The sequence below is a fragment of the Paramisgurnus dabryanus genome, chromosome 22 (assembly GCF_030506205.2).
Source record: "Paramisgurnus dabryanus chromosome 22, PD_genome_1.1, whole genome shotgun sequence".
NCBI lineage: Eukaryota > Metazoa > Chordata > Actinopteri > Cypriniformes > Cobitidae > Paramisgurnus > Paramisgurnus dabryanus.
The window spans coordinates 5,453,071-5,477,530 of NC_133358.1; the positions used below are offsets into that span (position 1 = coordinate 5,453,071).

The following is a 24,460-nucleotide window of genomic DNA, read 5'->3' on the forward strand; positions in this document are numbered from 1 at the left end:
ATACCTGAATATGCAATGCCATGTAAAAATTTTTTTAAAGAAGACAAAACTCTATTGGTATTTTAATAAATTAATAAAAGCTTATGTTCCCCGTTATTTTCGGGCATACAGTATACTGTAAACAACAACTACAATATTCAATACAAAGGTTTTCTGGTTGCAACTTTTATTAAAAGATTAATTTTTTTTAAATTCACCATCTAATTCACTTCATTCTCACTTCACACGGCGCACACGTCCCTACGGCAAGCAGCAGGTGTCCAACTTGATGACTCCGTCTTCAGCTTCTGCCTCGACTGCAAGCGGCAAACCTCACCGATCAGTCTGCGCAGTGGTGCATGAACTCAATCACACCTATTGAATATGATTGTTCTTGTGTTCCACAACATTTGTTTTCTCAAGTCACGCTTGATCTCGCATTTCTGTGAGATCTTGTGTCACTTCGAAATCGTTACTACAGTATGTGGTCTTGTGGTCTGGTCAAATCATCAAGTGTGTGCATTCTAAAGATTATGTTGTACAAAACACTTCAAACTCTCCTTACGTGTGTTGTTGCCCATGGATGTTTAAGATGTAAAAAATCGTCCACAGGTAGTCTGTCGGTCTGGTTTATTGTCTGGATTGGAGGACAGATCTGAGGAAAGAGCTGCAGTCCAAGTAGGTTATGGGCTCACCGCCCACACTAATCATGGGGTCATTATGGACTCTGCTGGGTCTCCGCCCGGGGGATGGCCTGCACCATTTGTAACCCAACAGAGCAGGAAATGAGGCACTTTAGCTGTGGTAACTCAAGCCTGTGAGATCCAGTTGAGGGAGCACCATTTAAGGCGGCCAATCAAATTGGACGTCTTTGGAAATGAAACACATCAGAAGCCAGAGATGACCACAGAAGGGACTGAGAGGAGAGGTGTCATTGTGATGCATGACAAGGGGTCTCCTCACAGGCCGAGATATGGACGACTTCATACACGGTTATTGATTGCTTATTGCCCTCCCTTCCGCTGTAATTGATGGTCCTCTTTGTAAAGGTTGAAATATCAGTGCTGGCTTCTCCTCGCTGATTCAAATTATGATGTCTGCCTGGGCTAGTCATATAAAAGCAAGTGCTAAAGATAGAACGACAGAGGAAACAAAACAATGTGGACGAGAGAGAGTTGAAGGAGCACAGGAGGCAAAATCCTTTAAGTGCACCGGTGAGCACAATAATAACTGGCATCTCCTTCAGCATGAAAACTGAACCACTGGAAAGTGAGGGACTTAATGAACTCCACAGGAGCTTCATAATACGCTTCAAAACAAAGAGGGAAGGCATGGATATTTTGTCTCCTCAGGTCACACAGATATACACACGGATAAAGTTTGGATACCACCAACCAGTGAACTGTGAAAGGATGCTGAAAATGATTGACACACTATAAGACGCCTGTCTGAGCTTTGACCAATAATTGCATGATATAATGTGGGTTGAATGGCATAACTTTCTGTACACCCAGTCAAGCTAAGAAAAGATGGTCGTTAAGGAAGGAAAGTAAGTTTATATTGATTGATGTAGACTGAATTGATTATCTGTATTTACAAAATGGCATAGGACAAATCTTTGAATTAGTACACTGTTATGGTTATTTGATGCATCCCATAAATATGAACCATTATACACATGCACTGTCCTGTACAGGCTGCGTGGGTTATTTGGTTCTTAATTAACATTTTTATGGATGTTATTGTCTGCTCAATCTCATTATCAAAATTTACATAGCTACTGTTTGTGTACACACCTACACTACCTTTCAAAAATGTAGGATGTAGGATCAAGAAGCTGCTTAATAAAATGCCAAGAATACTTTTTTACAAATGGCAAAGGGTGACTACATTAAAGATGCTAAAATGTAACAGAAGTTTGATTCATTTTGGATGCTTTAACTTACATTTGAGTTATATCATAGTTTTGATGAGTTTAATATTATTTAAAGAAAAATAATATAAAAATAAAGGATTAATGCTTAAAAACATTCTATTCTATTCTCAGGCAGCATTCCAAGGCAGGAAGGCATCAAGTCATGTCCAAATACAATGTTTGGTTTACTTCCTGTCTCCAGTGATACCTCCATGTCCTATTTCCAGCCCAGTCTCACGAAATTTCGTTATATAGTCACGTATTTTTTTGATTATTTTTTCGTGCTATTATCACGAAATTTCGTGTTTTTTCGTGATCGTATAACGAATTCCTGTTTTCGTGTGATTATAACGTATTGGTTACTCAACTGTTTTGTCCTATTTTCTTACCATTGTCGCTTCGGTTTAGGGTTAGATTTACATAAAATGACATCCCTAACCAAACCCAACTCTAACCCTAACGCCAGGCGACATATAAAAAAATAAATCAGAAAAAATAGTATAAACCAATATATAAAGTGACATTCTAATGCAAGCACCAAATCTAACCCTAAACCGAAGCGACAATGGTTTAAAAATAGGAAAAAGCAGTTGAGTAACCAATACGTGATAATCACACGAAAACAGGAATTCGTTATACGATCACGAAAAAACACGAAATTTCGTGATAATAGCACGAAAAAAGAATAAAAAAAATATGTGACTATATCACGAAACTTTGTGAGACTGGGTAGCCTATTCCACAATTCTATGTATTGGCATGCACAGAGAATGTGATTGTTTGTTTATAACACTGGAGTTCAGTTTCTTCAGGCCACACCCAGGCCGGATTACTGCCACACCTGTTTGCAATAAAGAAATCACTTAAATAGGACCTCCCTGTTAAAAGATCCTCAAAAGCTTCACATTATGTAATTCAGGAACACAAGGATTCAGGAACAAATGAGAAATAAAGTAATTGAGATCTATCAGTCTGGAAAAGGTTATAAAGTCATTTCTAAAGTTTTGGGACTCTAGCGAACCAGGTCCAGCCAACCAAAATAAGTGGGCAGCGACAACTCGTCTCACAAAAAGACCCCACAACAACATCTAAAGAACTGCAGGCCTCACTTCCTCAGTTAAGGGCAAAAATGGCCTGCATGGCAGAGTTCCAAGGTGAAAACCGCTGCTGAGCAAAAACAACATAAAGGCTGGTCTCAGTCTGCCAGAAAACATCTTGATTATCCCCAAGATTTTTGGTAAAAAACTTTGTGCAAAAAAGTTCAACCTATTGGAAGACGTGCGTCCCATTACCGTAAAAGTAACACAGCATTTCAGAAAAAGAACATCATACCAACAGTAAAATATGGTGGTGGTAGTGTGATGGTCTGGGGCTGTTTTGTTGCTTCAGGACCTGGAAGACTTGCTGTGAAAAATGGAACCTTGAATTCTGCTGTCTACCAAAAAATCTTAAAGGACAATGTCCGTATATATATTTGCGACCTCAAGCTGAAGCGAACTTAGGTTCTGCAGCAGGACTGATCCAAAAACACACCAGCAAGTCCACCTCTAAATGGCTGAAGAAAAACAAAATGAAGACTTTGGAGTGGCCTAGTAAAGATTTTTGCATGTTCTGGAAAAAATAAGTATGTTGATTGTCCATACAAAAATGTATATATTTAGTGGTTGTTAAGTCCACAGACATAGCTTTTGACTCAGTTTGTGAAGAAATGTTTCAGTTGAGTTGCTAAAAAAAGTAATAGCACCTCCTCTCCTCAACCAATTACATGATTTGAAGTATATTGCAATCATCCTATACAATTCCATTCATATTAAGCACCACTGCAGAACATTTCGGTCTGTTTTTAAGCTTTTTATCTGTTAATTTTGAAATCCATGACTGATGCCCAAGAGCATTTACGGATGCAGCACCAGCTGAAACTTAAGTTGGTGACATTATATGAACTAAGGTTCTGTTAGAAAAGTTGTCATAGTGTTGATAATCTGTGCTAAGAGTAGGTTAAAGGAGCAAAATTTCATTAAAAAAATAAGAATGACTTGCACTTGACTTGAAGGCACAAATATATCTGATGTTATGGCCATGATGTTAAATCTTTGGGTTAGTTATAGCCTAGTGTATAGAAAATAGATGTCTCTCAATTGGCATAATATCTTCTTAGCAGGTCTACAGCAAACAAAGTTCCGTCTTTTCTGCTGTTAGACTCATAATGAGTTAAATCAACTCTTTGACCTACTGTATGTCTGTAATGAGCAATTCCATTCCAGCGTTATGGATGTGACATTTGCAGTCAAAACTAAAAATATAAATTGTCAAAGAATTAATTTATTACCAATATATTATACCATATGTTTATATTTTCCTAAACCCTTGATGATAGAGTCAAGAATTCAAAAATATCAGTATATCTCTCTTAGATGAGGGAAATATGAATGCCTTATGGATGTGACAAAAATGTAAGACAACCTACCTTAAAGCAATTCTGTAAATTTAAAGGCACAAACTAAAAGCAATAATACCCAACAAATAGAAAAGAGATGGCTTTTCAAAGAACATTTAGGTTTATTTCATTAAATTTTTGTATTGTATACACATTAATGAGGAAGAAAACAACATTATAGATATTACATTTCTCCTTCATGGATGTGACAATTCCTATAAATTCCTATAAATACCTTTATAACTATAGAAAAAATGCTGAAAAAACTTTAACCGACACTTTGCATGGGTATTTAAACCACCAAAAACGGACATCTGCAATATCAGTGTGATTTACATTAAATTAAACTTTACTTTTCATGATAAGGTTAACATTTGCATAGAGCTGCCCTACTGTAGGCAGAAACACTATCGTTCTGTTCTAGTTTTCAATGTCTGGAGTCATGATCTATTGCACCCATTACAGTAAGGCTGTCCAAATATTTGACGTTTCTCATTTTGCATCAGGAAGTGATAATACGTGACTCCATTCACGGGTCACTTCTGCCAAGCGACAACATCAGGGTAGCATTAAAGAAATGGTCTGAACCCAAGCATGGTGCCATATCGTCCAATATTGTGTTACTTTTTGTTGATGAATAATACATAATACAGACAGATAATCTGACTGTAGGCAGTAAGTAGCGCAGTCTCTTTCCTCTACAGCAGGGTGATGTGACTGATTGATACCTAAGCATGTAGAGGAATTGGCGAATTGTAAGTTGATGTTCAATTACATGTATAGTGCTTTGTTTTGTTTATTTGAAACGTTGTACCTATTAGCAATTGAAAAAAAAAACTATTTAGAGCATTGGTGAATCTGTGAAAAAAAATGGTTTTAGAAATGGAAGATAAGCCAAATGTAATTGTAATGCCTTTATGCCATTCAATGGCATTGAGTCAGTAAGGGCTGTGGAAGATAACCAAATTTGCTGATTTGTTTCCTTTCAGGTGTGGTTTGAGGTGTTCATGTCAGTGTTTTGATAGTGTGCATGCTATTGCGATATGTGTGATACATGTAGCCACAATGAGAAAGTGTCAAGTCAAGCATCAGGTTAGTAGTTACTAGTTTATGATTGGTGATGGTTGGATATTGTTGATGATAACATGGGATATTAAAGCTGTTATGAGATAAAATGATGCTACGTTTGGAATAACAATATTAGCAAGGAAAGAACATTTATTGCTGATGTATTATCACTATACAATGTTTGGATTCTTTACTTGAATGCTACAATAGTTATAGGGTTGGTCTTTATACAGTGAAAGTGAACATGGACTGAGGCTGTCAATCACTATCGGTCTGCCAAAAATCATGAAGGTGACCAAATTATATCATTTTTGTTTTTGGTTAAAACATCTCTTCAAATTAAACATAATCGTTTGGTTGTTTCAGGAATCATTTGTTGTCACTGTAATCCAATTCATTTTGTACCTATGTTCAGTATGCATTGTTCCATGAAGATTAAGCTGATACCCCAACCTGCTCATAGCCCTGTAAATTATCTCAGGTCTCCTTTCTTTCCCCTGCGGTTTGGCTCCTGTTTCTTTGCACTCCTCAAGTTGCTTGCACTTTTGTTCTTTTAAAGGTGAAACAAGGAGACGAGCTTCACCATAGTGCAAAATGTGCAAAATCTTAAAATGTTTCAGAGCACTTTTGATGAAGTTAACGGTCTCTCCTCTGTTCAAACTAGTAATGTGTTGCTTTGGGTACCAGCACGAGATAAGCTAACAATAATGATACATGCAGATCTTCTGTACTCATAGCTTCTGCACTTTTCATTGCTATTTTTATACAACACAAGTGAGTGTTGGATTCATGTGCAAAACCCTTAATAGTGACTCTAGGATTCAGCTAATTCATTTAGCTACTTTTCACGTCTGTAACACAGAATTTTGGATATGGTACACACTGAAATAGTAATAACAATGCTTGCTTTAGTATGCAAATGAATACACTAATGTACCACCTAACCTCCTAGTACCACAGGTAGTGGAGGTCAAATTACATACTGTACACTTGAACCCGATGTCTTGCAGTTTGTGAGTGATGAGGTGGGATAGTTATATCTTTCGATTTTTTGTGTCTCAAAGTCACAGAGTTTTGTATATAGAAGTCTTGTTCATTATTAAACACGTCTTGAGGTTTCACAGGTTCTTTACCTTAAGCCAGGGTTTTCCAAATCTTACCCTGGAGGGCCGGAGCACTACAGAGTTTAGGTCCAACCCTAATCAAACTTACCCACCTGTGATTTTCTAGTGATCATGAAGACCTTAATTAGCTTGCTCAGGTGTGTTTGATCAGGGTTGGAGCTAAACTCTGCAGTGCTCCGACCCTCCAGGGTAAGATTTGGGGAACCCTGCCTTAACAGTGGCGAACCGTGAGTACTACAGCTGGGCCTTCAAAATATGTAATGAAGTGCAAATGCCTCTCCATGCGCAATTACGCATGGCGCAATAAATTAAAGTCACAATTTTAATGGAAAGTTTCTACTTACCGCCTTAATTCTTAAAAACAGGGAAACGGAGACAAGTGAGCATGGGGGGAATAAACACCCAAATAAATTAAGAGTATTTTGTTTTTCATAATTTTTTCAATTCAGAATATAATACTAGGCTATTTGTATTTCATTAAATCATACAGTGAACGTGTAAAAATTCTGAGCACGCAAACTTAAATTACAGAATGGGCATTGTCTGGCTTTAAATGCAGTTTTAAAGTTTAAAATTACTTTAATCTAACTGATAAACACAAATACAGACTCTGCTGCTCTGTAATGACAGAGGCTCTGTAAATTTGCATTTAACAACCTTAAATTATGTTCTTTAATTTATTTTAGTTTTTTTGTAAATATATATTGTTATAGCTTGTTAATCTTTTTTCACAAGGGGAAATATAGCACCCTGCTTTCGCAGTGCACCTCCTTATGGCTTATAACTGTTATAATATAGGGCATGCATAATCGCTAGTCAGAGCCCCAAGGTCCCGGTTTCCGCCATTTACCTCAACCACTCTCACCGCAGAGATTCGGGCCATTAAACTGTATTAATATTAAAGGTCTATGATTAGGACTTCTTCTTCTTCTTTGGTGTTTTACGGCAGCTCGCATCCAGTTTGTAGCATGATTAGGACTTCATGAAGACTTACAATGTTTTGTTTATTACCCGCCCACTTGAAATCAAAGCATGATTGGTCGATTTGCCCGTCACTCTCCACACAAAAACACATAGCTTGGCCTTCCCTGGGAGTCGTGAAGTCCTAACCAATGAATGAGCCAGCTAACCGGGCCTTAATAGAGACAGACGATTTTGATTGGATAAGATGTTTTCATGACATGAACCTGACAGTAAGCTTAACGTTAGAACATAGATGAGAGAAAATATATTACATGTATTAAATTAAATTAAATAGAAATTTAAAAATGTAAAAACATATTTTATTGAATACTTTATTATTTATTAGTATTATTATTATTAAAAAAAATATTATACATTTTTTTAGGCCTTCTTTGAAGGTGTAGAAGGCCCTGAAGGTTCCCCACTTTGCCTTAAGCCATATAAGCATTGAGGAATACAAGCTCACTGTTTTAAAGATCAATCACTTAGTAAATAATGACTGATTCAATGTGTGCTACCATCAGAAATGCTCAAAACCACACAGAAACATTGTTACTGTAGGTACTTTCTAAAAATGTTATTTAGCTTAAATTAAATACATTATTGCATAAATTGCTTGCAGAAAAGGCTATTTGAGAATGACTTCAGAGGTATTCTGGCCAATCACAACGTACAGATTAGCTGGCCAATCAGGGACACAGCGCTTTTCAGATCGATGAGTTTTGTACAAAATCAATGCGTTTCAGGAAGACAGGGATATCTGGAGCTACAGAAATGTAAAATAATGTGTTTTTTTAATTATAAACCACACAAACCGACTGTATTATACCAAATACACAAAATAACGTTGTTTTTAACAATGAAATAGGTGCACTTTAACTAAGATATGGTCATGTTATCCAACCAATCAGCGTGCAAAGGGCCCTATATAAAGTCATCCTTCACTTCTGTCCTGTGACAGTTTTCGGCATCATCCCTCCTCCACCCCATCACCTCATTTTCAGCTAGTACATCTATCCCAGTTAAAGTGTGTTTTCACATCTGTAATTCGGTTCATTTGGTCCGGATCCAAAAGCAAAAAATGATACATTGTAACTTTTTTTGCAGTTTTGGTTCCTTTTCACACCACACTGATTGCTCTGATCCGCACCAGTTGAAACGAACCAAAATTCTGTCATCTGATAAGATCAACATCACTCATTGGCCACATGTATTTGAACGTATTTCCTAAACTGCTTCCCGATTGATCAGAATCAACCAACGGCTGTGCGCTGTAATTATGTCTGCGGTTGTTATACATAGTTTGTATAGGCTACAGGACTCTAGATAAACCGTTAATTTTCAGAATGAATCAAGGATGCGTCTTGAAAAAAAAATGTTTTAATGCAATACAAACGGCGAAGACACCAAATTTCTGAGGCTCCGCCCGCACCTCCTCGCAACTCCAGGTATGTCTGGAATCTGTCATTGTGCTAATACTGCTAATAGAAACTGTCAACAAACACTTCCTCATCCGATAATGCACTGCGCAGCTGACTACGGCAGCTGGTTTAAACCAAAATGCGCAGTACTTTTGCAGTTAGGTCGGTTAGATCTCGGATCGTGTTCTCACCACAAACAAACCGCTCTAGAGTTAGTTTGAAAGCGTACCGAGACCACCTCTTCAAAGTGGCAATTGAACTCAAGATTCAACCGAACTAAACAAGACAAGTGTGAAAAAATTCAAACCATGGAGCCCTTCCCTTAGACAGCAAGCAACCCTGCTGCATACCAGCAAGCCCAGCATATGTTGTGTTTTGGTGCTGGTTTGCTAGTAAACACCAGCTAAACCAGCACCAAAATAGCATCAGCACCAGCAGCACCAGCTAAACCAGCACCAAACCAACATTAGCACCAGCATCCCATGCTGGTCATACCAGCAAATGTTGTGTTTTTGTGCTGGTATGCTGGTGACCACCAGCTAAACCAACATAGACCAGCATAATTCCCATGCAGGTCCATGCTGGTTAGATACTGTTTTTTTCAGCAGGGAAAATATGCTTTATTATCATATTACCCTATTGATAACATGTTAATGCAAAATTTTAAATTTTAATCCTTATTATGATACTAATTATTATCCATAACCCAAACCTAATCCTAAACCTACCCTGAACAACATGTATGTACCCAACATGTACAGTACGATGTATTAAATGCTTTTTTTAAGTAGCCTACACCGAAGTTGAAGACATCTAATATAAAGTGCTGTGTTAGAGAGGTAGTCCTCCATCATAAATACCTAATTTAGTCTAACTTTGGCACCTATATCAATAGGCATCTAAATAAGGAAAGGCTCAGGGCGTAGTCTTGGCTAATTCCCTTTAATCCCGACATATTTGCTTCTGCTTGTTTCTGGTGCCAGGAATGGCCTGCAGAGATTAGCTTTAGCTGTGGTTAACTGCTCTTCGTGCCACGACTGAAACAAAATGCTCAGTATGGACTTAAACAACAAACTGTACATTGGTAATATAAGAAAAGAATGTTAAGTGAAATGTTGGACTACACATTTTTCATTTTGGCAAAGGGTTTGTACGTTTTGTACACAAAAAGAAGTGGCTGAACGTTCATCATGTAATGCTACAGATGGTGAGTATAACTGTTAGAGAGAAAGCATGAGTTATAACTAATGTACTTGAGTTTCTCATTTCAGTTCAATATAGTTTTACTACTTTTAAGTATACCTTTTAACATTGTTTTTTTTACCAAAAATAAAGAGCAAGAGCTACTTTACTTTTGTTAAATTAGCATCAATAGACAGCAGAGGTTGTGAAAAATCTGGAGTCATAAAATACAACAGAAACCTTTTAAGGTGCCCATAGGGTTAAAGATTTATTTTGCTTATGGTGCACTGGATGTTATTGCAGTCGTCTTGTATTTATACTGTCACCTCTTGGCCTGGATGAAGCATCATGCACATCCCACGTTTTTAAGATATTAATGGCATTATCGAAATGCAACATTTACAGCCGGCTATCATAAATTGTAACAGGGAGTTTACCAAGATAAAGCAAGGTGTATACAGCTGATCATGTGATCACAACGTGTCTGCCCCCATAAAGTAACCTGCTCTATGTAAAAAAAACACCTAGTCTTTATCTGATATAAAATGATATAAAAATATATTTTAAAGTGATTCTTTGTGAAATTATTTAAAAAGAGTACCTTCTGAAATGCTTTCAGCCTTATTTGGTACTATAATGAAATGTCTTTCAAATTAGCTCACATGCTCTGATGTGCACTCTGCACATTGTTCAAACTAATGAAGTACTTCATTAAAAAATCCCAAATGTTCTCCAGTGTTTTGTAGATGGATACGCTAGCTTGGTCAGTACATGCCGTGAACAAAGAGGAGATTGTAAAAGCTTCTTCAAGCAGTGCCTGAGGAATTCACTAATATTAAAGACGCCTCCTTGCATTCTCCATCAAAACAATATGAGATACTTATGGAGCACTTAAACCACAGGGTGCAGAGCCTTGTAAGGGCTGTTTAACTGCTGACCAGTAAAATGCAACTTTGGCTTATTGTCCTGGGCATTTTGGCTTTATTCAGTATTAAAACAAAGAAAGAGACAATTTTAAGGGAACACACCAGACTGATCGCTTAAGGAGTTCCAAGTTAATCACAATTAGGATATAGTCTACGGCTTATTAGAGCTTAAGAATTCCCTATAGACATAGGAGAGAGAGGGACACAACCTACCCCCTTTTGGTCTTGCCTCAACTATTCTTGTTTTTATTTAAACATTAAAACATTCCATGAATAAGTTATTTTATTTAAAATGCTTACTGTACAAAATGATTACATTTCAAATAATGAAATTTATTAATGGAATGTTTTCATGATGTAAATGTTTCATGATGATTTTTTCATTGCTTAAGTCCAAATTTACTTAGGCCACAACAATAGACAAACACAATGTGCATAAGCTGAAAACACACAAACAATTCTAGTGTCTTGAAAACACCCATTAAACATTCACAGTGCTGGAGGATAGACTAATTACTTTAATGAAAGCTTATTTGGGTCAGAAGCTGGAAAACTGGAGTCCAATTAACAAAATGACTTTAAAGGTGTGGTTTAGTGATACTTTGATTTTTTAAAAGACACTCAAACATTTTAGGATTGCTGTCCTTAAAGGCCCTCTAATCAAATCTGTGTGACGTCACTTCTTGTTGACGTTCGAAGCGTTAAAAAGCGTGAATTCGCTTAGAGCACCTTTTAGAAGCATCAGCTCTTATGAACCATTCCTCTCTTAAGATATCCGATCAAAAGTTGTTGCAGTCCATAAGGCTGAAAAGGGATACAAAACAATCTCAAAATGTTTAGACATCCATTAGTCGACACTAAGTCAAATTTTCTATAAATGGAGACAGTTTAATACTGTAGTTACTCTTCCTAGAAGTTGGCGCACAGCAAAGATGACTCCTAAAGCACAATGCAGAATACTAATTGAAGTGAAGCAGAACCCACGAGTAACAGCTAAAGGCTTGACGACATCATCACACACCTGTCATCAGGTTTATGAGTCTACCATATGTACGTCTTTGAACAGGCACAGTCTCTATAGCAGAACACCACAGAGGATGTGATGCTGCTCTCCCGAAAAATATTGCTGTGAGCCTGACAGTGAAAAAATAAATTCCCAAGTTTAAAAAAATATCCTACAGTATAATGTCAGGGTGGCTATCCGCCAGTTAAAGTTCACTAGAAGTAGGTTGATGCAGCAGGACAATGACTTTAAGCATCAAAGTAAATCCACCACACATTGGCTTAATAAAAACAAAATGTGTCATTTGGAGTGGCCTACTCAAAGCCCAGACCTTAACCTGTGGAATGACCTCAAGAGAGCGGTTCACACCAGACATATTCCAAATTTGTCTGCGTTGAACCGGTTTTGTAAAGGGAAATGGGCAAAAATTCCTTCTGACAATGCACAGGTCTAATTCAGAACTAATGTGCTTGCTTAAAGTAATTGCTGCCACAGGAGGTTCAACAAGCTATTAAATCCAAGAGTTCACTTACATTTTCCTCCAGCACTGTGAATGTTTAATGAGTGTTTTCAAAAAAGACACAAGAAACTAGAATCGTTTGTTTGTTGTCAGCTTATACACATTGTGTTTGTCTATTGTTGTAACCTACAGTAGATGAGGATCAGATATCATTTCATGGCAAATTACTGTAGAAAACCAGTTAATTTCTAGGGGTTCACATACTTTTTCTTGCCACTATATATAGTGTCACATTTCATTAAATGCTTTTCCTCTTGCAATGGTTAAAACAAGGATGGACCAAACCGAGGAGCTTTATTTAACATGTAACAAAAGCTGCTCTCTGTCTATTTGCCGCCATCATTGCTGGTGCTTCTCCAACACATACACAACAAGCAGGGTTAACCAGTATCATGCCCTGCCTACTAGCAGTCTGCATGTTGACGCGGACAACTACACAGAAGTATAAAAGAAAACTGACTTTATATATTATATTATAGTATATTATAAACTTAGTCAACCCTATACACTGTAAAAAATGCAGTTTGTCAAATCAACATATATCTCATGTTACTTTAACTTAAACAATTTAACTTAAACAATTTCAACTTGTTCTTATTGTCAAATTGTCAACTAACCACAGGTCAAAACTTAAAGTAGTATGTTGAATTGTTGTGCCCTGCACACTACAATTATTGTAAGTACTGTACGGATACAAGTGATACTGGGGATTACAGTAGAGATTTAGGGGGCGTACTTAGACTATCCAAACCTTACTACGTCCAAGCGTGTTTGACCCCCAAAGCCTGGTTCATTGGCTTAGTGTACAATGCCCAGGCCCGGTTTGCTTGCCCACTTCCAGAGGTGTGCTTGGATGCGGAATGCATTGGACTTTTGTGTAACAACCTAGCAACCACCCAGGACACCCTAGTACCTGTATAGCAACACACAGGCCTCTTTTTTCATCCCCTTTAAAAGTCAGTGGTTTCAGTTTGTATCCTCTGGTAAATTGGCTCACTGAGTCCTTTGAACTCAGTCCTTTTAATCATTGGTCCGTCATTTCTGTTTTCTGTCATTGTGGTTCCACAAATTGCGTCAAAGTGTTTGACAATCCTTGAGACATGAAGAATTCGAAAACTTCCAACATTTGGGGTTGCCATTATTGACAGGCAAAGTTCAACAAACCTTTAAAGAAAATCTGAAGGATGCTCTAAGTAACAGGCATGTAATGATTTAGTATGACTGCCTTTGCCAGTTAAGAGTAGGTTCCTGACTCAGAAACTCATTAGTGAGTAATTATCGACATGGACATAAATTTATATATATAAAAAATAAGGAGGCACAAATAATACAGCCAAAATTGTACTAGATATGTGTTTGTACACAGAACAAAACCCTACTACTATTATTAATGTACCATGGAGCTATGCCATTATCCTTCAGATCAAAGTTTCCCTCTGGTTTATTCAAAGCTGACTAAATTTAACAAAATATTCTAAAAAAAAAAAAATTATTTATTGCAATGATTTTTTTTATTTACAATCGTTGAAGTGGTTTACAATAAAGCCACCATAATACAATACAACCCTCATATTGGGTAGGTCCTTACCCCTGCCAACCATAACACCAAACATCTCCTCTCCAGGGTCTAAACTAATCACTGCAAGATGATGTCCTTGAGGATCAAGGTTTGACACATCTGGTCTACAGAATACTGGCAGTTTATTCTGTATACCACCTGTGGTTAAAGTGGGCTTTTGCATGTCAGTAGCTCTCTGAACTCCACAGACACAACTTGACACCCCCAAATGTATCCCTAAATTCAGATTTATTAATACAAATGTTGTTCCAGGACCATCAAGGGGGATAATACAACCTCAAATCAGAAAAAGTTGGGACACTGTAAAAATTGTGAGTAAAAAAGGAATGGAAAAATTTACAAATCTCATAAACTATTATGACGGATTTACCAGGCACACGCCAGGAGCGGTTCACAGCCGAGGAGACCGACGTCCTTGTACGGGGGAATCCCAAGCTTGCCAGCATAAATCGGGCACGCCGTGTAACGGGAGGTGGATCTGCCTCAGGACCTGACGCCAGCAGAGGACATCGCTGCGTCCACCCTCACCGCTGAAAGGGTTTGGGGGCTTTGAAATCGGACCCAAGAAACGCAAGGTCCAACCCCAAAGTAGACTAACAAATCAAGTTCATATACATTAAGGTTTCTTATGAAAACATTTAAATTATTATTTACATAAAATAAACGTAATACAGCCACACAACAAACTTATGAAAATGTGACCCGTCACGGAAACCAGGGACTCAAGTCGGCAGCACAAGTTTCGAGAAAATGAGAAACAAAGTTTTTTTTTCGAAATTTGTGATTTTCGTTTTATTGCAGAATCTGTTAGTTGAGATCACGAAGAAGCCTCTCCATGTTTGAGATAGCAGTTTTTGTATATTTTAAAGCGTACATTTTGCGGTTAAAATAGGCTTGTTTTTCCGGAGATTCTAGCGTGCAGCGGGGGGCGTCATTGTCTGTGTGTATATTTACATACTGGATAAGCTTGTGTTTTCGCCTCCGCCCCCAAAGGGAACAGCGTGACTACTAAATAAGGATAGTTCGCCCAAAAATGAAAATAATGTAAGTAATGACTCACCCTTATGTCGTTCTAAACTCGGAAGACCTCCGTTCATCTTCGGAACACAGTTTAAGATGTTTTATCGTTAGATTTAGTCCGAGAGCTTTCCCCTTCATTGAAAATCTATGTATGGTTTCCATGTCCAGAAAGTTAATAAAAACATCATCAAAGTAGTCCATGTGACATCAGTGGGTCAGTAAGATTGTGTTGATGCATCGAAAATACAGTTTGGTCCAAAAATAGCAGAATTACGACTTTATTCAGCATTGTCTTCTCTTCCGGCTCGAGCGTGAAGTCACGTGACTGTTGTGACGCGCTGCCCTGTTCCTCAGATATGTTTGCTAAGTTTTTTTTTTTTTTTTTCAAACTTATAGCCTGCGTCTCCCCAGACTGTAAAGCTCGGGCGCACAAAACAAAAGAAAAATAAAAGAAGCTGGGGCGGAACAGATAACAGTCAGCCGCATTGTACATCAGCTGCGTCACTAGGTGTGTTCGACATCGGCTGTGGCTGGATGTAACCGATCGGCGAGATTAGCCGCGTGCAGGCGGGGAGGAGCTGAAAACGGAGACGTGAAGTCGGACGCGCTGTGGTTCCCGTAGTTTGCTGCATTTATGTCAGGCATGGCTGATCACGTGCCGTTTGCTTGCTTAATCGCATTAAACATGATTTGTAAGATGTAAACTACATAAAAAGTTAATTATACTGTTTTGAAAGTCCGTGTATGAGCATGAGTGGAACTGAAGAGGCTTACAGCATCTGTTTTTACAAGAATAAAGTTTAACAGAAGCATAAATTATTTAAATACCAATGTAGTGGGGTCTACGTTTTTGTATACATTTTATTTTGATGAAGATGACACAATATAACATCGCGACTACATGAAAAGAGCTTTAACCTTTATAAAAATACAGATTTGTGAGCATTTGTGGAACTGAGGGCGTGAAAATACACACGAAACACACGTGATTGTAGTCATGTGGTGAATCTGACCAATCTTGAAACAGCTGTGTCGTCATTACGGCCCGTGCAGCTCCTCTTCGGGAACTGCGCTGGCTAACTCAGGCGGCTGATCTCGAACCGCTCTCGCGGTACTTGAAAACCATATGACACAGTCACGTGCCTGCAGCGCCAGCTTAAGTCGGACAGAAATACTAACCGGAATGCACTGCTTCAAGTCAGCCGCCGATCGGTCTGCGCAGCGCCGCATGAAGTCGAACACACCTAATGACTTTATGCGGCGCCGCAGTCGGAAGACGTCAAAGTACCGCGAGAGCTCTTCAAGAAATCTTACGGAGTAGTTTAATTTCGACTCGCTCTCGCGGTACTTTGACGTCATCTGTATGTCAGTTCTTGCAGCGCAGCATGAGTCCAAACACACAGAAGTTACACAGATATCGTTGTATTCTTCATATAATTGGCTACATGTTTTGTCTATCAATATTTTCCATGAAGTCATTGGCTGATGGAGGAACGAGCGAGCCATTGGTAACATCTCTAAAGGATGTCACGTTTTCGACGGCGCTGTTTGGATGATCTATTATACTACTTCCCTATTTTAAATACAAACTTTGAAGACGGGTTCATGTGTTTAACGGAGTGTAAGCTCATATACCCTTACATGTTACGATTTAAATAGTCTTCAGATTATATATTATATTGTATTACCAGACATTCATGCGAAATCTGATGTAAACAATCTATATTTCACGGATTATACGCATTTGTTGACAAATATGGTCATTGGATAATCTGAAACAGACTGGATTCGACTTGTGATCCCCACAAAGGTAAAAGAGTCATGTTTATTTTTGCGGGTTGTCATTTGGTCATAAAATACTACATATGATGCTAGAACATCTCAAAAAGGGTTTTACAGGGGGCATGGCTTAGCTAAATGAGATGTAAATGAGCCCTATTGTCTCCCCCAGCTGAAAAGAAGAGTCCCTTTCGTCTCGATTTTCTCGGTTTGAGTATTTCTGAGTTCCTATATTCAAATGGCCACAACTTCTCCAAATCTTATCAGATTTCCATGTGTTACACATCGTTGGAAAGCTTAGGAACTGTACTATCAGAATCTGTGAATAACTCAAAATGCCCAGATCCGACTTGTGTCCCTACTTTCCGTGACTGGTCACAAATATTTTAATCGTTATTTGCATGAGAATTTTTTAACGCAGCCACACAATAAATAAAAACTATCACCACAATGCTCACCACTGTGATCCCCCTTATCTCGTGTATTAATATTTTTTAGTGTAACAATTTATGATTTGCAAAAATAACTGTTGCATCTGTGTAGATTAGATGCAAAGTGTATGCGCGTTGTGCAAGCTATACATTATGGTCAAGCATGCGCCCTTAAAATAGCATAATGAACAACGCGCAACGCGCCACTGACTTTAAACTTTTTTTTTCTGGTCAGTGGCGCAATTGTTTTTTGAAACTGTAAAATAGCATCAGAGATGGTTTGCGCCGGAACACGCCTCTTTTTTTGTGCTGAACCGCCCAGGTAGCGCAAGTTCATTCCCTAGTTTGTCGACGTGCGTCTGTGGAGGGAAAATCCCGCTGTGCGCCATTGCAAAATACGAATGATACATGCGTCACTGACAAAGTCAATTGCGCTGGGTGCAAGATAGGGCCCATTGAGTTTTAGCTGGCAATGGCGAATGACACGGTGGATTGTGTTCACCGACAATGTTTTCTGGAAGTATTCCTGAGCCCATGTTATGATTTCCATTACAGTAGTATTTCTGTATGTGATGCAGTGTCGTCTAAGGGCCCGAAGATCACAGACATCAAGTATGGTTTTCCAGCCTTGACCCTTACGCAAAGAGATTGTTTCAGATTCTCTGAATCTTTGGATGATATTATGCACTGTAGATGATGATAACTTCAATCTCTTTGCAATTTTTCGCTGAGAAACTCAGAAAACTATTTTTCGCTGCAGCATTGGGGGAATTGGTGATTCTCTGCCCATCTTGACCTCTGACAGACACTGCCACTCTGACAGGCTTTTTTATACCTAATCATGTTGCCAATTGACCTTATAAGCTGCAAATTGGTCCTTCAACTGTTCCTTATATGTACATTTAAATTTTCTGGCCTCTTATTCCTACCTGTCCCAACTTTTTTTGGAATGTGTAGCTCTCATGAAATCCAAAATGAGCCAATATTTGGCATGACATTTCAAAATTTCTTACTTTCAACATTTGATATGTTATCTATATTCTACTGTGAATAAAATGTGAGTTTAAATTATTCCATTCCTTTTTACTCACAATTTCTACAGTGTCCCAACTTTTCCTGATTTGGGGTTGTAAATGTAATACTATACTTGGCTAAATCAGGTTGAACAAAGAAATAGGATGCTTTACTTATCATTGGTCATTTGTAGGAGTAGTGATCAGTTTTCTATGGGTAACCTTAATTCCTGCAGGATTGCATATTGTGTGTCTCTCTTATCTAACACAGTCCGTACAGTTCATGAGCTCTCTTCTAACTAGTTAATGATTTGAATCAAGTGTAGGTAGACGTATAGGGAAATCTCCTTAGTAAGGTAAATGTGCAGTGCCATGTGTCCCAGGACCAGAAAAACTGAGGTTCCTGTAGCTCAGTTGGTAAAGCATTGTGTTAGCAGCACAAAAGATTGTGGATTTGATTTCAAAGGAGCACACATATAGTTCTGATGATAAAATGTATACCTTGAAAACATTCTACAGTAAGTTTTTATTTACATAAAACTGTCTGCCAAATGCTAGATTATTTGGACTGTGAAATACGTGTCAGTGTGTGTCACGTACATTTTTCATATGAGTAGTGGTATGAATTGGTAAAGTTAAAGCTCCCATAACACACGCTGTTTCTGCTCTTCTTTAACTCTTGTTAATCTTGAGTACCTATAGAGTAGTATAACATCCTTCATATCTCCAGAGAGTCTTTAGTTTTATCAGATTTATAAAAGACAGATCAGCTCTAGCCAATTTTCTGGATAAACCTGACCCCCTCGAGGCGTACCAGCGTGAGCAAGTCACGAGCTAGCAATACACACCAACCCACTATCTCTGGATTATTTATGATTCACTACATATATACTAGTTTGTGTTGTTAACATCATATGCACTTATGTGCCAATTTCCAACATAACACAGACATTCAAGCAGTTTTACTTGCCACCTGCAACTCATGACCTAGTTTGGACTTTTCAACGAAATCCAGCGTTAAACAAACACACGCAAAATTACGCTGCTACTCCAGGATAAACAAATTATATCCACTGTTTCCATAAGCCTGTCTTACTTGGAAAGCTGAACAAGGCTTTATTCTCCTTACATTCAAAAACTCTCATTCTGATTGACGTGTGGGCGTGCTTTTCTGGAAGATTTGCCCATAAAAGGAATATTGGGCCACTGATACATAATACATACCCAACTTTCCAAAACTTGTAGGCAGTGTTGTATAAAGTACTAGAAAGCAATACTTGAGTAAAAGTACAAGTATTGTACTAGAAAAAGACTTTGGTAGAAGTGAAAGTTGTCTTTTAAAATATTACTCAAGTAAAAGTCTTAAAGTATCTGATATATACTGTACTTAAGTATCAAAAGTAGTTTTCTGATATTTAATGTACTTAAGTATTTGAAGTAAAAGTAATAAGTTTTTTTTTTAAAGCAAGCAGTTAGAACTTTGATTGTGAACTTTATTGTGGCTTTCTTATACAGTAGTAAAGCATATTCAGGGTTCCCATTATCTTCTTAATCTCAATCATCAAATAAAAATCTATTTTTCCAGGACTTCTCAGGCACAATTCTCTTAAGTTCAAAGAGCAAACAGCATATTTTTAGAGCTGACATTAAAGCAGAAATTTCACTTTTGTATGAACTTCAGGTAAAAATGAAAATAAATAATAACTTATTTCTTTCAAAACATGAGCATATTTTTGAAAAAAGTGGAGTACTCCTTTATGTTAGCTGCTCTACTAAGAAAAAAATGCCAACTCGTTGTGTGGCAATGAAAGCACTGTGACTTTGATCAACAATGCAAGCGTACATTCACAGTGTATAACATTAGCACAACATTATCCTATAACCACTGAGTTTTGAGTTAATTAACATAAAAGGAAATCTCAAATCTTGCGGTCAGGATTCGGACCGGGGTCCGCCATGTGGTGAACCCTGATCTGTGGTGTAATGGTTGACACTCTGCACTTTGAATCCAGCGATCCAAGTTCTCGGTGGGACCTGTCAGCCTTTTGGGGTTTCCACGCAAAACCGTGTCCAAGGGGACAGTGTTTGTTACCCCCAAAACAATGCCCAGCAAACATAGACACTTTGAAGAAACTTACCCTCATAGCAGTACGAGGGAAGGGTGCGAAAAATAAATGAACTAAAAGCCTAGTATGAGCGACCCACACGGGTCCTCACTCACTTCCACCCAAAAACGAGCCTAAGAGTGATCACTGAAAATACAGTGGATTTTAGGAAAGCATAACAAGCCCGTTACAGATGGGGAAATAGTGCATGGATGCTGCGTGTAACATTTTAAGATGGAAAAGAAAGACATGAAGTGAGGAAAATAATATTTAAAATGTAAGCTGGAAAGGACAAAGCAATTTCTCCCACTGAAGTTCTCAGTCAGATTAATGTATGCAAGTTAACATAAATGTAATGTGATTTTTTTAACTAGGAAGATTATGCTTCCATCTTTAAGGTAAACTCAGTTTAACCTGATTTATTTTATTTGAGCTTATTTACATTTTTATAGACTTAAAGGAAAAGTACAAATTAAGAGAGAAAATCCATATGAATTAAGAGAGATTATTCAGAATACATGGTAACATTACATTTTGTTCAATAAAAGCAAATATTTACACTCATTTCTTTAGTCTGGTGAAAGCCGTCAATTTATGTTTTTACGTGCAGTACATAATTGTCCGGACCTTGGCTTGGAGGAGGGTTCATTTACTGGACCTCAAGCTATTTTAATTGAAGACCCCTGCCATAGAACCTCACCTTGCTTTGTCACCTGACCCACTGGGTCAGGGAGAAAAGGACATTCGGACAGGGAATGTAAGGTAAACTGCTGTGAATCCATTAACAAAAACTCAGAATGCATCCCACAATGCCAAAACCCGAGATCGAACCAGGGACCTTTAGATCTTCAGTCTAAGACTCTCCCTACTGAGCTATTTCGGCCATACCGGACCAGCCTGCAGAAATTTCCATCACAAATCAAAGTACTGTAGCAGTCAACAAGAAGAGGTGGAGGAAAAGCACAATGCCTATGGGGATAAAACCCGCGACCTTGGCATTATTAGCACCACGCTCTAACCAGCCATGGAACTGCGCAAGTTTCACATGACTCTTCCACAGTGTAGCAGCATCAAGTAGGAAACCTTTAGATGGGCTCGTCCGGGATTTGTACCCGGGACCTCGCGCATCCAAAGCGAGAATCACACCCCTAGAGCAATGAGCCAAGTTGCACTGTCATTGTGGCATGCCCCTGGGAAACATGTAACCACAACATTTTCACCAGCTTCCTCAGGCAGTTCCTAAGCAGTGCATGACTAGCCAGAGCAAAGGTGAATACGCTTGAAGGGTAGCATGCTCGCTTTGCGTGCGATAAGTAGACTTTTTTCATTTAAATTAACCCCCTTCCTGCATAGTGGTCACTACAGTGGACAGTTATTCAAAATGCCATTTCTTGGATTTGCAATTATTTGGATGGCATAGCTTCACATCAACCGCTACAGGGGCTTTAGTCCGTCATCTCATATGCTGCCACTTAGTGCCAAGCCGTTGTATGCAGAAGTCAGAAACGTCATGTTGCTCCAGAATATCCATCCATTTCTTCTATCCTAGGAGAGGGTTGCATGTAAAATACAATAAATGGACATAAGATTTGGGGCACCCACTTGTAGTGAACATGTTAACTACTCAAGTCTTTTCAATAGGCACAAATATTCGGTCTGGTGTGGAAGAACTTGACTGATCTGCATAAAGCCCATAACTGAACCTAGCTGAACACCTTTGTTATGACTTACAGGCTCTGAGCCAAACACTCATCACCCAAACCCATCAATGATTTGTGCACAGAGGCACAGTCATTTCAGTGCAGAAAAGTCCTTTCCAAAACTGTTGCAACACAGATGGAAACAAAATTATTTCAAAAGGTCTGTATGGTATAGCATTAATATTTTGTCACATTTTCTGAGTGTTGATTTTAGATTGGGAGAAAATTCTGATGAATCATCTGTAAACGAAATTGGACATCATGCATCACTAGCTATATTTAAGTCTCATAGCTCCAGGCACCTCAGGGTACCTACCCAGGCCCGGTGGTCAGGATGGTGGACCTTTCCTGGTCAGGAAGGAGTAGGACAAATAGCCTAGTTCTTTTTTTGGGTTGAGTCAATTCTTGTTTCTATTGCCCAGAGAACAATAAAAACACACCCTGACTGAAGTTGTCATCGGCCATGCAGGAAAGGGGTAGGGTCTTAGGCATGTTTTTTTGTTTTGTTGTGGTTTCCTTGAATTTATCTGAGATGTAGCACCTTGCTCGTTGTTGGCCTATTGTCACTGTACAGAGAATTAAGTGACAGTGTGGCTTGAAATTGACTCATCGTTCGGTAAAAGAGCAAACGCCCTGGTAGAAAGCTTAACGGGTAGGGGGATCGTTTAGGGCATGGGTCGGCAACAGGCAGCCCGTGGGCCAAGAGTGGCCTGCCAGCAATATTTTTGGGCCTGCTGGATTATTTTGGAAGTCAGTTTTTTTATCAGACTATTTTTATTTTACAATAACATTTTATAAATATGGCCCCTTTCATTCCTTCGTTCGTTTTTTCAAATTAAAACCAAAAATAAAATAAAGAAAAAATGTTTCTATTATTTATTTCCTGAACTTAAATGAATAAACAAATAGGCCTAACAACTCGTTTTCTGATTTTTAGAAAAAATGAATGAAACTGGTTAAGACAAATTTTTATTTAAATAACCTCATCATTAGATTAATGAGACATTAGCCTCAATGTTTTCTTTTGATGTATTATTCTGCATTAGTGGTAAGTTTTAAAAGTCTAATGAAACAGAGTAACAAAAATAACATCCGGATACAAACACAAATATGTATTGTTTCTCCTTCAGGAGATCCATTGGGAAGATGTTTCCTCGCTCTGGAAAATCCATTGTCTTTGACAGCTTTCCCGATCCATCTGACACCTGGGAGATCATCGAGACAATTGGTAAAGGGACCTATGGGAAAGTTTACAAAGTGCTTAACAAGGTCGATGGCAGCAAGGCAGCCGTCAAAATACTGGATCCAATCCATGTGAGTACTCACATATCTTACTAATCAATGTCAGGCTGTTTAAACATCAAATTTTTGATTAAAACAAACATAACTTATATGATTATGAGACTTGCTTAGGGACGCTGTTTTGGTGAATACTGAGTCATGACATGAAGTCATAATTTTTGGTAACCCACGGTCAGAATTTGCCCAATAGGTTCAGAACTCAGTTCACATTAATGTGCACCTGTATGCACATATTTGTATGCCTGAGAGGCTTGTAGACAATTACTGACTACTGAAAGCACTGTCATATTCTCTCTCTCTCTCTCTCTCTCTCTCTCTCTCTCTCTCTCTCCACACACACTCTTTGCTGGTCTCTTTCAATTAGTGATTGGACAAATATAAAGCCCCCTCACAGCAGACTAATCAAAATGAGATGGCTTTTAGGAAAATGTGCAATTTATGTTCATTTCCTACATCAGGAAATGAACCAACTCACCCTTTCAAAGTCCTGAAAAGAGGTTTGGAAGTATTTCAATGGCTTTTGGCTGCCAGTATATTTAAAATTACTCATCTATAACAAATAAATATAGGCAGCTGCCGTGGTCATTGTTCCCTCAAATTTGCACAAATATTTATTTCCACTGCTTTCCAAACACAGGAAATGCTGTATTCATGTAAGTAATAGAAATATGGAGCTCTTTTGAAGCCACCATAGAAACACTTGAATAGATATTTATCATATTTATTAAAATTATGCACTCAAAGGGTTGTTTTTCCTTCAAGTTCAATCTGCAAGCAGCACATTGACTGTGTTGATCATATTTCTGAAGCCAAAATATAGACTTTAAATCTAATGTGTTGTGTACTGCTGTGAGATTTCGCTAATGTGGACATTTTATGGTCTTTCCACTGTTACTTATAAATTCATCTGAACATGGGTATTTTGTTCTTTTACAAAGCATGGGTATTTTGATATTCCAGAAATAAGCCCCGGCAGTGGCTTGTATCACAATG

At 38.2% G+C, this 24,460-nt stretch overlaps 1 protein-coding gene across 1 annotated transcript in view; it reads left to right on the forward strand.

The window, feature by feature from the left end:
* The first annotated feature begins 9,937 nt into the window (after positions 1-9,937).
* myo3a (myosin IIIA) overlaps positions 9,938-24,460 on the forward strand; it is a 116,795-nt gene continuing 102,272 nt past the window's right edge. The window contains exons 1-2 of the mRNA XM_073813174.1: positions 9,938-10,114; positions 23,296-23,479. Of these exons, the coding sequence (XP_073669275.1) occupies positions 23,312-23,479 (168 nt within the window). The 5' untranslated portion in view covers positions 9,938-10,114; positions 23,296-23,311. The remainder of the gene's footprint in view (positions 10,115-23,295; positions 23,480-24,460) is intronic.